The sequence below is a fragment of the Peromyscus maniculatus genome, chromosome 1 (genome assembly GCF_049852395.1).
Source record: "Peromyscus maniculatus bairdii isolate BWxNUB_F1_BW_parent chromosome 1, HU_Pman_BW_mat_3.1, whole genome shotgun sequence".
NCBI lineage: Eukaryota > Metazoa > Chordata > Mammalia > Rodentia > Cricetidae > Peromyscus > Peromyscus maniculatus.
In genome coordinates this window covers 137,174,018-137,188,494 of record NC_134852.1, presented here as the reverse complement: position 1 = coordinate 137,188,494, position 14,477 = coordinate 137,174,018, and the positions used below count along the sequence as shown (strand labels likewise).

Below are 14,477 nucleotides of genomic sequence, written 5' to 3'. Positions count from 1 at the left end.
CCCATGGCAACGGCAAGAAGCAGCGCCAAGCTCTTGGGCGGTGCTGGCGCCTTGGCGGTTCGGACCCAAGGCGGCGCGGGATCTGTAAACCGCCGCCCTGCGGGTATAGGTGCTGTGGCCGCGTGGCCCGAGGGAGCCGGGACCTGGGGACTGCGGAGGGCGTGGCCAGGCCGGAGGGGAAGGCGTGGGACCCCGAGACCCCCGCCTGTCCAGCCGTCGTCCGTGGGCCCCAGGTTTCCCACGCAGGAAGAGAGAGGAGATTGGGTACCCCAGCCGAGGGGTACTCGATCTCTGAGCCCAGAATCTTCTCTGTTCTGCAGCTCCCGGACGGACTTGTGTTGCCCTTCCCCATGGACGTGAGTCCAGTATTAGGTGCTGGGGAGGGGACCTTCTATCCAATAAAAACTCTTCCGGACAGGAGCCGCCAGACAGTGCCCGGGGTTCACTTCCCGGGAGGTGGCCCGTTTGGGGGATTCCTAGCGAGATCGTGTGGTAACAACCGGGCAGCCAGCGGTACAGGCAGAGGCCTGGGGCCCGGGCAGAGGATGGAGCCTCGGGAACCGCTTAGACCTCATGTGATGGCAGGGTATGGGGCGGGGGGAGGAGTAGCTAGGGCTAGGGTGGGGGCGCTTTGAAATAAGCAGTTGTAGGGAGCCGTGGGTGGGGATACCAGGGCAGCTGGTGTGGGAAGAAACAAGTCGGAAGAGGGACCAGTGATGAGGGCTGCGGGGTGGGAAGTTTGTCATACCGGAGTTAGATACAAAAATCTGTGCAGAGAAGGAGTCTACAAAGAAGGGCGGTGTTTCGCAGATAATACTAAATCGACAGCCGGTACTTGGTAATAAAACGAGGATGGCAGAGGGACACGGTGGCGAGTCAGGGTGGTACCCTGTTGACCTCTCACCTAGCTCTGTGCCCTCCTGGCATCCTGTCCAGCTCTTGCCCCACCTCCCTTTCCCCCTTCCTCTGTGCTTGTCCAGGCCTCCTCGGGCCCATGGAATCCAGCCTCAGCTTCTTCCATCAGCAGCCCTTCCCTACTGCTCCCCATCCCGGCCATCGTCTTCATCGCGGTGGGCGTGTATTTGTTGCTGCTGGGCCTAGTGCTGCTGGCGAGGCACTGCCTGCTGGTGAGGAGCCTGGAGGGGAGCGGGTGGGGGGGGATTAGTATGTCCCCTCACTTGCAAGCGTTTGACCTTTACCATTCAGTCAGAGCATCTGTCCTTTTCATGGGACCACGGGAATCTTGCTCCTTGACTCCACTTAATCCTTCCCTTACCCCTCTCCAGAAAGTAAAGAGAGAGTTGTCTGGCCCAGATCCTGAGTCTTGTCATCTTCTAGGCTCAGGGCTGCTGCACAGACTGCAGCTTCCCGTGCAGAAAACAGACTGCCTCCGAGACCCAAGACTGTTGCTGGAGCTGCGCAGAAGCCTGTGACTTCCCTCTGCCCAGTCCAGCCCACTACCTGGATGCCTGCTGCCCTCATCCCAGCGAAGTGAGTTCTGTTCTTCACCCACACAGTCCCCTCTCATCTGGGTATGGTCCGGGCCTTCCTTTTCTTTGTTCAGCACATTTATTACTGAGCACTAACCCCAGGCCGGGGCCTGAGTCATAGGCAGACAGCTGAAAGCGACACAGCAGCATATCAGATTGTTTCTGGTGATGATGAAAAGAAAATAGGGTGACTGCTGGAGAAAGATGGTTTGTGAGACACGCCCAGTACATAATCTGGACTTGTGAACACGGTACTTAAAAGAAAACAGGGCTGTAAGCCTGCCCAGTGTGGACCAGGACCCAGCTTTGATCTCAGCGAACCCCCTTCTGTTCACTGGGTGATGTTGTATTCCAGACAACAGCGCTCTTGTATTCAGTGTACTGTTTCCACCAGCAGCTCTGATTGCTGAGGAGTGATTTAAATTTAACATGACTTAATTTTTAAATTTTTGTTTGCAGCAGGGTCTTGCATACGAGGCTGGCCTTAAACTCCTGGCCCTCTAGCTTCTGTCCCCCCAGTGCTGAGGCTGTCGGTGGGTGACACCAGTGCCTGGTTTAACTGTAAATTTTTTTTTTTCATTTTTACTTATTTCCTTTCGGTTAGTTTAAATTTTTGAGAGGATTCTATGACCAGTGGCCTTTGCAGGAAGGTTGGTTTGGACTCTGGCGCGGGCCCTGCCGCTGTTTCCATGGCTCTACGTTCCCTTCCCAGCTTACTCTGGCTTTTCAGTTTGCCTCTAGGAGTCAGTGTGTTGCCCTTGTTTATACACATAAACACATCTCTTGCCCAAGTAGAATCCAGTTTCATCTCAGCCATAACCACCTCAGTCTTAAGAAGAGCCATGTGCTCTCTTTGGTTCCGGAGACCTCGCTTCCAGCCAGCAAAAATGGCCTTGGACAGGCCTTTCAGACATGTTTGCCTTTTAGAGGTCCGGTTTCCAACAGGACTCCACAGGCACCAAGATGGTGGGAAGCTTAGCTCTTTCTTAAATTAAATCATTAATTATTAAGCAAGCTGGATTTTTACTGGCTTGGTGGTTGTTCTGTTTTGATTTTTTTGAGACAGGGTCCCACTATGTAGCCCTGGCTGGCCTGGGATTTGCTGTGTAAACTAGGCTGGCCTCAAACTCACAGAGATCCTTCTGCCTCTGCCTCCCTAGTGCTAGGATTACAAGTGGGTTTTGTAATAAATAAAAACAAACCTACATTTTTATTACAAAAAATATTGTCTACAAACTACTCATGTAGGCAGCGTGGTCGAGCACTTGGCTAGAGTCATAAGAAACAAGGGGAGGCGGGGAGCAGAGATGGGAAGGAGCGGTCAGTGTCTAGATCAGGCCTGCACAGTTGTCTTGTGTGTGCGTTACCCTCATGCGTGGGTTACTCCTGGGCGTTACTGCCTCCCTGGCAAAGGTGGAGCCCACACATAGTGTGCCTCACCAGGACCATTTCAGCTGGACAGCACACCTTGGCCATGTGTCCATGCCTGAGCATGGAGCTATATACATGTTATTCTGCCCCTCTTGCAGAGGGGTAAGAGGGCTTCGGGATGGTTGTGGCTTCACAGTGTTACACAGAAAGCCTCGGCTAGCAAACTACTCAGTTTAAGTCACAATAGGATCCTGGGGGGGGGGGGAAGCTGACCCACAGAAGACAATTTTTACGTTTATGGGTTTAAAAATGTTCAGTGTGCTCGACCACTTTCTTGGACAGGGACTATTTTGGGTTCAGAGATTTAGACAACAGAGTTCCTGTCCTTGAAGTGATGACCTTCCTTAGCAGAGGGGGGTAACAGACTGAGCCGCAGCAAATTCATAACTTGGATTGATTGTACTTGGTACAAATCCCTGGCAGATGTTTTGAGTTTCAAAATAAATTATGAGGGTTGGAGATTTAGTTGAGTTGGTATAGAGTGTTTGCCTAGAATGCAGGAGGCGCAGGGTTGATTCCCAGCACTGCATAAACTAGGTATGGATGCCTTCTTCTGGTCCATAGGCAGCAGGCATGCATTAAAACACTCATACACATGAAATAAAAATAAAATCTCAAAAAAAAAAAATCAGAAGTTCAAGGTAAAGCTACATCAGAAGTTCAAGGCCAGTATGGGCAAGCTGCCCTATCTCAAAAAATAAGTATGAGGGCTGGAGAGATGGCCCAGCAGTTAAGATTACTGGCCACTCTTTCAAAGGACCCGGGTTTGAATCCCAGCACCCACATTCAGACTCAGAACTGTTTGCATTGCCAGGTCCGAGGGATCGGAAGCCCCCTTCTGTTCTCCTCAGTCATACAAGTGGTGCTCAGACATCCAGGCAACCGAAACACCCACACATACAAGATAAATGTAAAATAAAGAAATGTAAACCTATGTTGCAAGATAATTGCAGTCAGTAGGGCCAGGCGTTGGCACTGTATACCTTCAGTCCTAGCCTCAGGAAGCAGAGGCAAGTGCCAGTTCAAGGGCAGTCTGGTCTGCATAGCAAGTTCCAGGCCAGCTGTGGCTTCATAGTGAGGGAAGGCAGCGAGCTTTCTTTCCAAGAGGCCACTTCTGGTTCCCTAGTCAGACGGGGGTGCTCCCAGGTGGGATAGGGGAAAAGGAGACCTTAGGTTCTAAGAACGCCTATCATAAGGAGTTACAGGATGATTCATGGTCCTGACACCCTGTCTTCTTCCCTGTGTGTCCACATCGAGTGACAAGTCAGGGATCAACTTCTCAGCACCAATGATGAGCTGAGATTGGCTGTGAGAAGACCGAGTCTCCCACCTGGTGGCCCAGGGCTTCAGAACCTGTGGATCAGATCCTGTCCAGTTTCTGCTGGATACAGGAAGAGATGTAGAGTGGCCAAGGCTAGGGCAAGCTTGTCCTGTCCTTGATCTGTCTTTCCTCAAAGCACATTGAAGTCCCTCTGTTCTCCAGGTTCCTTATGGTAACAATGCCAGCCAGAAGGTTACAGGGCTTGTCTCTTTGGCAAGGGTAGACACTGAGGCTCACAACAGATTGAGTGACTCACTCGCCTGGGGTCAGACAGATGCGCCAGCCAGACCACAAACCCAAGGTTTTCTTCCTCTCTGTAGGAGAGACCTACTTACTGAACTGCTTTGTTAGGAGGATGGAGTTCCTTCATTTCTTCCCTATCTCGTGTGTACAGTACACACAGAGCCACAGTGTGAGGCTCTGTCCTGACCCTGGGGGCTCAGCACAAGTAAGCCAGGCGGTATCCCTGGGCTCCCAGGGCTCATGTTGTGGTGAAGGCCACAGATAGATGAGTAGCCAGTTCTAGGAGTAGGAAAAGGGGGTGGCATGCAGCTAGGTGATCAGAAATAAGTGGGAGCCTCACGTGGCAGCCTCACGTGGCAGCCCTCCAAGGCCTTTCGCCGGTGGGTCTGGGGTGGGATTGTAGTTGGTGCTTTTTAACAAGCCCTTGTCATTTGGATGCACATGAGAATTAAGAACCGCCACTAAAGCCGGCCTTAGTAGCACACACCTTTGATTCCACCACTGGGGAGGGAGAAGCAGGTGGATCTCTGTGAGTTGGAGGCCAGCCTGGGCTACATAGCGAGTTCCAGGCCAGCCAAAGCTACATAGTGAGACGCTATCTCACACAAACAAACTACAGAGGGAAACCAGACGGTGATGACTGTGTGGCCGGCTCCACCGAGCACTCACTCAGGGTCTCGTTTCCGTCCACTGACGCTGAAAAGTCAGTGCTATGTCTGATTCAGAGACGAGGAAACAGAGGCTCAGGACGTAGTTTAGCCAAGCAGAATTCCCACCTAGGTCTTATTACTCTAGTGCTTGAGCACTAATTAGCCAGTAAAAATGTCTGACCCTCCCAAAGTCCAAAAGGTAACCCCACCCAAGAACTCAGGAGTTAACAGGCTGCAGAGTCCTTATTTATACTTAAACAGTAGAGTTCTTCCAGAAACCTCTGCTGGTGAGAGTCAAGAAATCCATTAGCCAGTTAATGGCTGGACTAAACCCTTGCACAAACAGAGCCAAGAGATGCTTTTAATACCCTCTTTTCTGAGGTAAGGGCAGAGAAGTGTTCTGGCCAGTGGCTCTGTACACAGCACGATGGTGTGGTCCTCCAGAAACCCACAGACCCGACTTCATCCCTAGAGATGCCCAAACCACTCTTCACATGGAGAAACCACTTCTCTCTCCCTTCCACCATTCTGCCTACAGCCTTCGCCCCCTGTTGGCGGCGACACAGTCCAGTTTAGACCCCTTCCCTGGAGCTGGCTGCTCGCCTCCCCTCGCTGGAGCTTCTGCTGACAGCTGATCTCACTGGTCATCTGACACCGTACCCCGAAACCTCAGCTGTTGGAAAGGTCATTTCCCTATTCCTGGCTTGGCCCGCTTTCTGATCCAACTGTGGCTGTCACTAGCTTTGCTCGTGGCCTCAAGGAGCCTGTCTTCTGTCACACAGCCACTCTGGGTGTGTCCACTGCAGCTCCTTGGCCTGCCTCCCATCCATGCCTGGGGCAGCTGCAGAACATCCCTGTCCCAGGCTAGAGGAGCTGTGGGTTGGAGTGTTGAATGTCCCTTCCTATCTCTCAGGACATTATGTCCATGAGACAGACATCTTTCCTGGAGTTGAGAGGCCCTCTTCTGCCTTTGCCTAAAGAGGGCAAAGTGATATGCGTGGCTTAGTTTATACTTCAGCGTTTATCTGTGGCTCAGACACCTGCAGGGCGTGAGTCCTCATCAAGTAGAGAACCTGAGACCAACTGTTCTTGCCTTAGAAGCTTTAGAATGAAGCTGACATTCCTGGCCTTGGGAAAGTTGGCACAAGGGAAACCCAGGCCTGGGGAAACCAACTCTAGTTCAAGCCAGTTCTGCTCTCTGGTTGTATCCCTCTGGGCAAATCACCGTGAACCTCCATTTCATTTTTGTGAAAAGCCCCCTCCCCATTCAGGGTAGCTCTATAGTAAAGTGCTTGCCTAGTGTTCATGAGGTCCTGAGTCCTCAGCACTGAGGGGGAAACACCTTTTTTTTCTTCTTTAGATTTATTATTTTTCTCTATGAGCACTTTGCCTGAGGAAAATGATACACCATGTGTGTGCCTGAGGAAGTCAGAAGAAGGTGTCAGATCCCCTGGCACTTGAGGTCTGGAGTTACAATGGTTCTGAGCCACTATGTAGGTGCTGAGAATTGAACTCAGGTCCTCTGTAAGAGCAGAAAGTGCTCTAACTGCTGAACCATCGCGTTAGCCTCTTCTATTTTATTTTTGTTTGTTGGTTTGTCGATAAGAAACAAGGTCTCACGTAGCTCGGGTGGACTTGAACTTCTCTCTTCCTGCCTTCCTGTCCCCCAAGTGCTGGGATTACAGGCTCAAGTCACCACACTTGGCTTAGAAAGTTGGTTTTGTTGTTGTCGTTGTTTTGTATTGTTTGGTTTCTTTTTTGAGACAGGATCTCTCTATGTCAGCGGTTCTCAACCTGTAGGTTGTGACCCCTTTATGATCAAACAGTTCTTTCACAGGGGTCGCCTAAGACCATCGGAAAACACAGATGTTTATATTACGATTCATAACAGTGGTAAAATTAGTTATGAAGTAGCAACAAAAATAATTTTGTGGTTGGGGGCACAGCATGAGAAACTGTATTAAAGGGTTACAGCGTTAAGCCGGACAGCCGTGGCGCACGCCTTTAATCCCGGCACTCAGGAGACAGAGGCAGGGGGATCTCTGTGAGCTCAAGGCCAGCCTTGGCTACAGAGTGAGATCCAGGAAAGGTGCAAAGCTACACAGAGAAACCCTGTCTCAAAAAACAAAAAACAAAAAACAAAAAAAAAAAAAGAAAGAAAGAAAGAAAGAAAGGATCACAGCATTAGGAAGGCTGAGAACTGCACTGCTGTTATGTAGCCCTGGCTGTCCTAGAACTCAATATGTAGATCAGGCTGGCCTCGAACTCACAGAGACCCACCTGCTTTTACACTAGGAATCGAAAGAGTTCCAGTGTAGCCAGGCCACACAGTGAAACCCTGTCTCAAAACAAAGAACAAAAGAAAACCCAAGTTCTTGGGAGGTTGAAGCAAGGGGATTGTCATGATTTTTGAGGCCAGCCTTGGTTTCATAGTTCCAGATTAGCCTGAGCTGTACACTAAGTACCTGTCTCATAAAGAAAAGAGGGAAGGAAGACATCTTGCAGTTTGGCTTGATGCCAGCAAAGCATTCGGAACCCAGGAGTTATCTTCAGGAGGATCGAAACGTGCTCTCTGTATCTTGGCTTCCTCTGGGCTGCACAGGGCTGGGGGGGTAGAGCAGAACTGTCTTTGAGCCGGACACTGACACCCCAGTTCTAGCCAGACTCAAAGCTGGTTCTTCACTGGTTCCCCTGCTCACACCACAGAGCCCCTGGGGCTTGGGGGCTCCTGAGGTCGGCTAGAGTACCACATCCCTGTGAGTTCTCAGCATGGAGAATGGCTTTGTTTCCAGAAATGGTGGGTGGAACCCTCTGTTCCACTGGGCAGAGGGACCCCCTAAGGCCCTCTGTCCCCTTCTCCAGTTGGAGGAAGGTCCCCGAATTCACCCTTCTCTTCTCCCTCAGGGCTGGGCCCCTCGCTGCCCCCGCTGTTGCCCACTGTGTGACTGTGCCTGTGCCTGCCAGCTTCCGGACTGCCAGAGCCTCAACTGCCTCTGTTTCGAGATCAAGCTCAGATGAAGGATGGGGGTGGGGGGCTTGTTCTTTGGGGAGTGGCCCGCCCCCAGAGCCCCCTCTGTAATGGCCCTCAGGACGCCGCCACTACGAGGCCATTGGAACTACAGCTGGCGGGCCCAGCCTAGCTACCTGGGAGCCTTGAGTGGAGGGCCTGGTTCCCTGCGGGACAGGATTCCCACGGCCCTTGGACAGATGAACTGCGACCCCTTTGGAGGGCTGGAAAGAAAAGGGGCTGGTGTTCTGGCAGTGCCCTGGCCATCAACCCCTCCCTCCCCTGGTAAACGATATACTTGAAGGTGAGGATGCAGGACATTGCTCACCTTGGCAACAGTATGGGAGGGCTCTGCCAACCGGGAATATCAAGATGTAGGGATGGCCGGCCACACCCTGCCTGTAGACTCCCTGTTAAAGAGGTGAGTATCCTGCCTGTATTTGCTCCTTAAAAAAAAAAAAAAGTACAGCCACCAGCAGGCCCAGAGTCAAGGGAGGAGGGGGCCAGAGGAGTCGGTGGGAGGCAACATCCAGAGACACCCCACCAATCTCCCTTTACTTCTTGCTCTGCCTTATAGATCCCAGACTCGACATTGATTTCTCTTGATCACTGTATTTTCAAGGAAGCGTTTCTTCTAAAGACCGGTGAGTGGGCAGGGGCGCCTCCTCCTCCTCTCCAGGCAAACCGAAGCAACTTTCTTTCTTCCCCGACTCAGGGGCCCCACGCTGGCATGAATGTCAGGAGCCTCAGGTTTCCCTAAATATAGGTCCCTGCCGCGGGATTCGTGGTGGGGAAAGGGCAGGGGTTACGGAGAAGGGACACTGGTGCGGGGAGGGGGAGGGGGGTGGAGGGGAGGGGTGGAGGGTAAGCGCTGCCTTATAACCCAGCCCAGGGCCGCTGGCCTCACTCGCTGCTGACCAGGCTCTGCCGGCTTCTTTCACAGCGCCACAGGTGGGCCGCTAGCCGTGTCCCAGGGTAGGGAAGGGGGTTGCAGATTGGGGCCTGAGGGAAGTGCATGCTCTGATGTAAATGGGTGACAGGAAGCTCGGAGATGGATTTTTTTTTTTTTTTTTAATTTTGGGTTTCCGAGCAGGGTTTCTCTGTGTAGCTTTGAAGCCCAGACTGGCCTCGAACTCACAGAGATCCGCCTGCCTCTACCTCCAGGGTGCTGGGATTAAAGGGATGCGCCACTGCCGCTCGGTGTTGGAGACGGATTTTTATTTAGGAGTAGGAAATCTGGTTTGGGGAAGACGAGTCCGGCTTGAGCCAGCTCCTGCCGATCTTTTCCTCAAAGATGGTGTTTAGGTGTAGCGGGTGGTGACTTCAACCAATCTGCTAGTCTAGTCCGGACCAGGCTAGGCCACTCTTCTGCGATGTGCTGGCGCGCTGGTCCGAGGAGGCTTTGCCTGCGTACCCTGCTAGCTGCGTCGCCCTCTCCCGATCCTTGTGGGTGCTCGGCCCGGGGAGGGATCGGCTGCGCCCGGTAGCCATGCGCTGAACGAGGCAGGAAGGCGCGGAACGTCTGGGTTCTTTTCAGTGACGTCAGGCTGCCACTGCGCAGGCCGGAAGCCAGGGGTCTAGGAGGGGAGGCCAGCCATCATCTCACTGACACCCCCACCCCCTGGCCAGCCCACATTCCGGCTGAGTCACGATGCTCGCGCGCGCGCCAGGCGGGAGCTGGGGGAGGGAGGACCCTGGTGGCCAGCGGGATGTGGCTCGAGTCACGTCCTAGCGGAGCGGAGGAGGGATCGGGTTCTGGCCGCTTGTCTCCTCCCCAGCGCCTCCTCCTATCGTAGCATCTTGGGGCCGTGCCGCGCGCAGTGCCCGCCTGCAATTGGACACTTAGTGTCCCTGCAAGGAAAAAACCCGCAGAGGGCGGAGCGGCGCCTTTAAATGTCCCAGGCCCCGCCTCTCGTCCCCCCCATCCCTCAGCTGAATAGGCTGCGTTCTTTTGGAACGCACCGCAGAACGGGGTTCTGGTGACCAGCAGCGTTCGCTCCTCGGTCCTTTTGCTTACCCACCGCCTTACCCGGCAGATCCACCCCTCCTGTGCCAGGTGAGCGCCATTGGACACGTGCGCGGGGAAGGGACCTTGGGGTTAGGTCTTGGGTCGGTGGCGGGCAGGGCCGCAGCGCGGAACCTCCATCCCCATGGCCCCTTGCTTCTTTCTCCCTTCTCTACCCCCACGATCTCTCCCAGCCCGGGTTCTCCTGCCCTTTCCAGCCTGAGCTCTGGCAGTGAGCTGCGCCACGCAGCAGCTTCGTGCGCTGAGTCATGGCGGAGGAGGAAGCAAGATGAGATGGAACGTCAGACCCCCTCTTTTATTTTTATTTTTGCAAGGACTCCCCCCTATGCAAACATTAGGGTCCCATTGCCTATTCGGGGACCCCAAGCAGCGATGGGTGTGGGGGGGTCAGTTCGTATACTGCCTCAGCGTTCCTCGATGGGGTCGGGGAGTTTGCTTCCTTTCTGGGGGAGCCCCTGGGGAGGAGGGGAATCTCCTCAGCTGCCGCGCTCCGTGGCCAATTAACACTTTACTATCTTTCCTTATCTTGTGACCTTGATTCTGAGCCTGGAACTGCTGCCGCCGAACGGACGGGAGCACTTTTCAGGGAAGGGGTGGGGCACGTGCCTCTTATAAACCTTTTCCTCTTTGAGCAACATGGAGGCAAAGCCTCCCTTCCACCTGGGCTCCATAGCCCTTTCTCTGTTTCTGATTGCTCTGTATGTTTCCTAATACCCTTTTCCTTCCACTTCCCCCGCCCATCCAGGAGGGAGAAGCCTGACCTTGGGATGTCCTTGAAGCCTAGGCCAGCCCTGGGTAGATTACAAGGGACGCCCCACCTCAGAAAATCTGGGTTCTATCTCAGCTCTAGCCTCTGGGTTGCTGTGTGGCTGCAAGCACAGACCATTTCTTTCTCTGCTCTTTCAGATCATTGGGCTCTCTGCCCTATTCATGATCCTTATATTCTAAAATACTCCCGATTCGATTTTGTTTCTAGGCAAGGTGACCCATGGCAACGCGCAGGCCAGATGGGTCCAGCTTCAACATGACCCGCCTGTCCCTGGCGCTGGCTTTTTCCTTTCCCCCAGTTGCCAGTGGGCAGCCCCACTCTCAGCTGGGCAACACCCAGCAGCAGACAGAGTTAGGAAAGAAAGGTACAGGAAGAGGCAGGTCTAGTATAGGGAAGTTGGGTGCAGGGGAGAGGTCTGGGACAGGAAGTATCCCAGGACCCTCGGGGAGTGGGGCAGGGGAGGTGGGGGCTCCTGCCCTGGCCTCCAGGGACGAAGTCCCGTCTTGCCAAGGGAGACTCTAGGATGGCCCAGCTAACCACTTGTCCCCGACTGTCTGCTTCACGCAGGAACGCGCTACCACTGGCACCATGCCCTACCCATACCCAGCACTGACCCCGGAGCAGAAGAAGGAGCTGGCTGACATCGCTCATAGAATTGTGGCTCCGGGCAAGGGCATCCTGGCTGCAGATGAGTCCACTGGTGCGGTACAGGCAGGAGAAAGGGGGAGGAGGGACCGGGGGTGGAGGTGGCGGGCTGATCCCCTTATCCTCCTTCGTGACCGTCCCTTCAGGAAGCATTGCCAAGCGGCTGCAGTCCATTGGCACTGAGAATACCGAAGAGAACAGGCGCTTCTACCGCCAGCTGCTGCTGACTGCTGATGACCGTGTGAATCCCTGCATTGGGGGGGTGATCCTCTTCCACGAGACACTGTACCAGAAGGCCGACGATGGACGTCCTTTCCCCCAAGTTATCAAGTCCAAGGGCGGTGTTGTGGGTATTAAGGTAAGGGCCCTGGGTGTGAGATTAGAGATGGATCTAGGGGGGTAAAAATAGGGCAGGGATTGAATGCTGGGTTAGCAGGTCCAGAGACTTAGGTATGGTTTGCTCCCGACATAAGGGGTGCACTCAGCACATTTTTTTTGTCAGTGTTTGGGGATGAAACCCAGGTCCTTCCTTATGCATGCCAGGCAGTGCTCTAAAGTGTTTTCCTCATTTACAGTGGAGAAACTGAAGCCCAAAGCCGTAAAATGGTTTGCTTAGTGAGAGGTAGCTCCAGCTCCTCTATTCTAATTCGTATTCCTCTCAAGTAATACAAGTATCTTCCTTTCCTCATGGGACTCAGAAATATTTGCAGGCCATGAGAGGCTGCAGTGAGGGTCGAGTTGGGCTGGGTGGAGGGAAGAGGGGTAGAGCTGAGAATTGCTGCCTTGTACTCTGGCAGGTGGATAAAGGCGTGGTGCCCCTGGCAGGAACCAATGGCGAGACCACCACCCAAGGTAGGTGATTTGCCTCCTCCCCTTCCTCACCTGCTCACCACAGTTCCGGAGTGAGTAGGGTCACGCCTCTGCCCCTCCTCACTGTTTCTCTTCTTCAGGGCTGGATGGGCTGTCTGAACGCTGTGCCCAGTATAAGAAGGATGGAGCTGACTTTGCTAAGTGGCGTTGTGTGCTAAAGATTGGGGAACATACTCCCTCGGCCCTTGCCATCATGGAAAATGCCAATGTTCTGGCCCGTTATGCCAGCATCTGCCAGCAGGTGGGACTGGACTACAGGGCCCTAATAGGCCATCTCCTACATCATTTGGTTCCAGTGTGGGCTAGCTTTCTGTCCATCTGCCAGGATATCTACCTCCCCCAGAGCAACTGTTCTCCATACCCACCAGGCATCAGCCTCACCAGTGGAGGCCACTCTGCAAAGTGGTGATGGGAATGGGGGTGTGTGGGTGAGCCTGAGAAGATTGTCTCCAGTAATCTGCTGAGGCCTTTGAAGCCTTGATTCACTATCATCAAGATAAGATCTTGGCTAATGGTGGTGGAGAGCAGTAGGTGGGGTTCCCAGGTTCCCAGTCAGGAGTCCTCACACTCCTCTGTCCCCACAGAACGGCATTGTACCCATTGTGGAGCCTGAGATCCTCCCTGATGGGGACCATGACTTAAAGCGCTGTCAGTATGTTACTGAGAAGGTAGGTTGCCGATCCACCTGGCCGGGGCAGTGTGGTGGACTGGGTCCCACTCAGAGGTAATCCTTGTCCTCCACCTTATCACCCTGCCGTGTTCCAGGTCCTGGCTGCTGTCTACAAGGCTCTGAGTGACCACCATGTCTATCTGGAAGGCACATTGCTGAAGCCCAATATGGTCACCCCAGGCCACGCCTGTACCCAGAAGTTCTCCAATGAGGAGATTGCCATGGCAACTGTCACAGCGCTTCGCCGCACAGTGCCCCCTGCTGTCCCTGGTGAGGCCCACTCCCTCGTCTTGGCTTGGTGAAGTGGATAGATACGTCATCACATTGGACTCCTTTCCAGGGTAGCTTCTGGCTGCTCCTCCCTGGCCTGCATCTCTAATAAAAGCCACCCCTTTCCTTCTGCCCTTGTTCTCCAGGGGTCACTTTCCTGTCTGGAGGGCAGAGTGAGGAAGAGGCGTCCATCAACCTCAATGCTATCAACAAGTGCCCACTGCTGAAGCCCTGGGCCTTGACTTTCTCTTATGGCCGAGCCCTGCAGGCCTCTGCTCTGAAGGCCTGGGGTGGGAAAAAGGAGAACCTGAAGGCTGCCCAGGAGGAATACATCAAGCGAGCCCTGGTAAGGCAGCATGAGGGTGTGGGCAGGTGGGGTGCCCTGTGAAGAGCTCTCGTCTGACTTCTCTTCCCTTTTAGGCCAACAGCCTCGCTTGTCAAGGAAAGTATACCCCAAGCGGTCAGTCTGGCGCCGCAGCCAGTGAATCTCTCTTCATCTCTAACCATGCCTACTAAGCAGAGGGGACCTAAGGCTGCCCCGTCGACACTCCAGCCCCCTGCCTACCCACTTGCTATTGAAGGGGGCCTCCAGGCGCTTTCCCATCACTCTATGCTGCCCTCGTGACTGGTGTGTGGTGTTGTCTGTGACTGCTAATTCTGCCATCCCTTCCAGCCCACTGCCAATAAACGACTATTTAAGGGGGAGTCTGTTGTCCATGTCTTGTAGGGTATAGGGAAAGTCCGAGGGGGTAGCTAAGTTCAGAAGAGGAAAGAGCCTTGTTTTGGGTTCCTCCTTCCTGGGCAGTTAAAAGGATGGAGTAAGGCTTTGTTGGTCTGCATATTTCTTGACTGGAGTTTTCAGAAAGGCAGAGTATTGTGAAATGTTCTGACCACATCTAATTGAAGGTGACATCTGCCTTTACCTCCTGAGTGCTGGGATTATAGGCATGGGTACAGTGCCTAGTTTAAGCCATGTAAGGATCCAATCCAGGCTTTGTGAATAGTGGGCAAGGATGCTGAGCCACACCCCCAGCCCTCTCAATGCTAACTTAGGCTTTGTTATCTTGCCCAAGATGAAAGTGGCT

The 14,477-nt window shown here is 53.6% G+C and overlaps 2 protein-coding genes across 7 annotated transcripts; both read left to right on the top strand.

The window, feature by feature from the left end:
- The first annotated feature begins 6 nt into the window (after nucleotides 1-6).
- LOC121831712 (uncharacterized) lies at nucleotides 7-8,181 on the top strand. Of its 3 annotated transcripts, none has more exons than XM_042283634.2 (5): nucleotides 7-109; nucleotides 321-356; nucleotides 981-1,127; nucleotides 1,339-1,491; nucleotides 8,040-8,181. In XM_042283634.2, the coding sequence occupies exons 2-5, from the start codon at nucleotides 351-353 to the stop codon at nucleotides 8,151-8,153; spliced, it is 420 nt and encodes a 139-aa protein (XP_042139568.1). In that variant the 5' UTR covers nucleotides 7-109; nucleotides 321-350; the 3' UTR covers nucleotides 8,154-8,181. The 3 variants fall into 3 exon arrangements, with proteins under 3 accessions (XP_042139568.1, XP_042139562.1, XP_076408723.1); XM_042283628.2 differs by having other exon boundaries at nucleotides 108-233; XM_076552608.1 differs by lacking the exon at nucleotides 8,040-8,181 and adding an exon at nucleotides 5,674-8,033 and having other exon boundaries at nucleotides 108-233.
- An 854-nt stretch (nucleotides 8,182-9,035) lies between these two features.
- Nucleotides 9,036-14,097, top strand: Aldoa (aldolase, fructose-bisphosphate A). Of its 4 annotated transcripts, none has more exons than XM_006977096.4 (9): nucleotides 9,036-9,093; nucleotides 11,505-11,637; nucleotides 11,729-11,940; nucleotides 12,380-12,434; nucleotides 12,533-12,693; nucleotides 13,037-13,120; nucleotides 13,218-13,392; nucleotides 13,539-13,738; nucleotides 13,813-14,097. In XM_006977096.4, the coding sequence occupies exons 2-9, from the start codon at nucleotides 11,526-11,528 to the stop codon at nucleotides 13,906-13,908; spliced, it is 1,095 nt and encodes a 364-aa protein (XP_006977158.1). In that variant the 5' UTR covers nucleotides 9,036-9,093; nucleotides 11,505-11,525; the 3' UTR covers nucleotides 13,909-14,097. The 4 variants fall into 4 exon arrangements, with proteins under 4 accessions (XP_006977158.1, XP_006977159.1, XP_076408625.1 ...); XM_006977097.3 differs by lacking the exon at nucleotides 9,036-9,093 and adding an exon at nucleotides 9,707-10,198; XM_076552510.1 differs by lacking the exon at nucleotides 9,036-9,093 and adding an exon at nucleotides 11,145-11,307 and having other exon boundaries at nucleotides 11,515-11,637.
- The last annotated feature ends 380 nt before the right edge of the window (nucleotides 14,098-14,477 follow it).

Excerpts from the sequence above, each read along its gene's own strand:
- Aldoa (XM_076552510.1), top strand. The coding sequence starts at position 11,157 with ATGGCAACGCGCAGGCCAGATGGGTCCAGCTTCAACATGACCCGCCTG. Across the intron at positions 12,694-13,036 it reads ATGCCAGCATCTGCCAGCAG|AACGGCATTGTACCCATTGT; the intron begins GTGGGACTGGAC and ends CTGTCCCCACAG. Across the intron at positions 13,393-13,538 it reads AGTGCCCCCTGCTGTCCCTG|GGGTCACTTTCCTGTCTGGA; the intron begins GTGAGGCCCACT and ends CTTGTTCTCCAG.
- LOC121831712 (XM_042283634.2), top strand. Across the intron at positions 1,128-1,338 it reads TGGCGAGGCACTGCCTGCTG|GCTCAGGGCTGCTGCACAGA; the intron begins GTGAGGAGCCTG and ends GTCATCTTCTAG. Across the intron at positions 1,492-8,039 it reads GCTGCCCTCATCCCAGCGAA|GGCTGGGCCCCTCGCTGCCC; the intron begins GTGAGTTCTGTT and ends CTTCTCCCTCAG.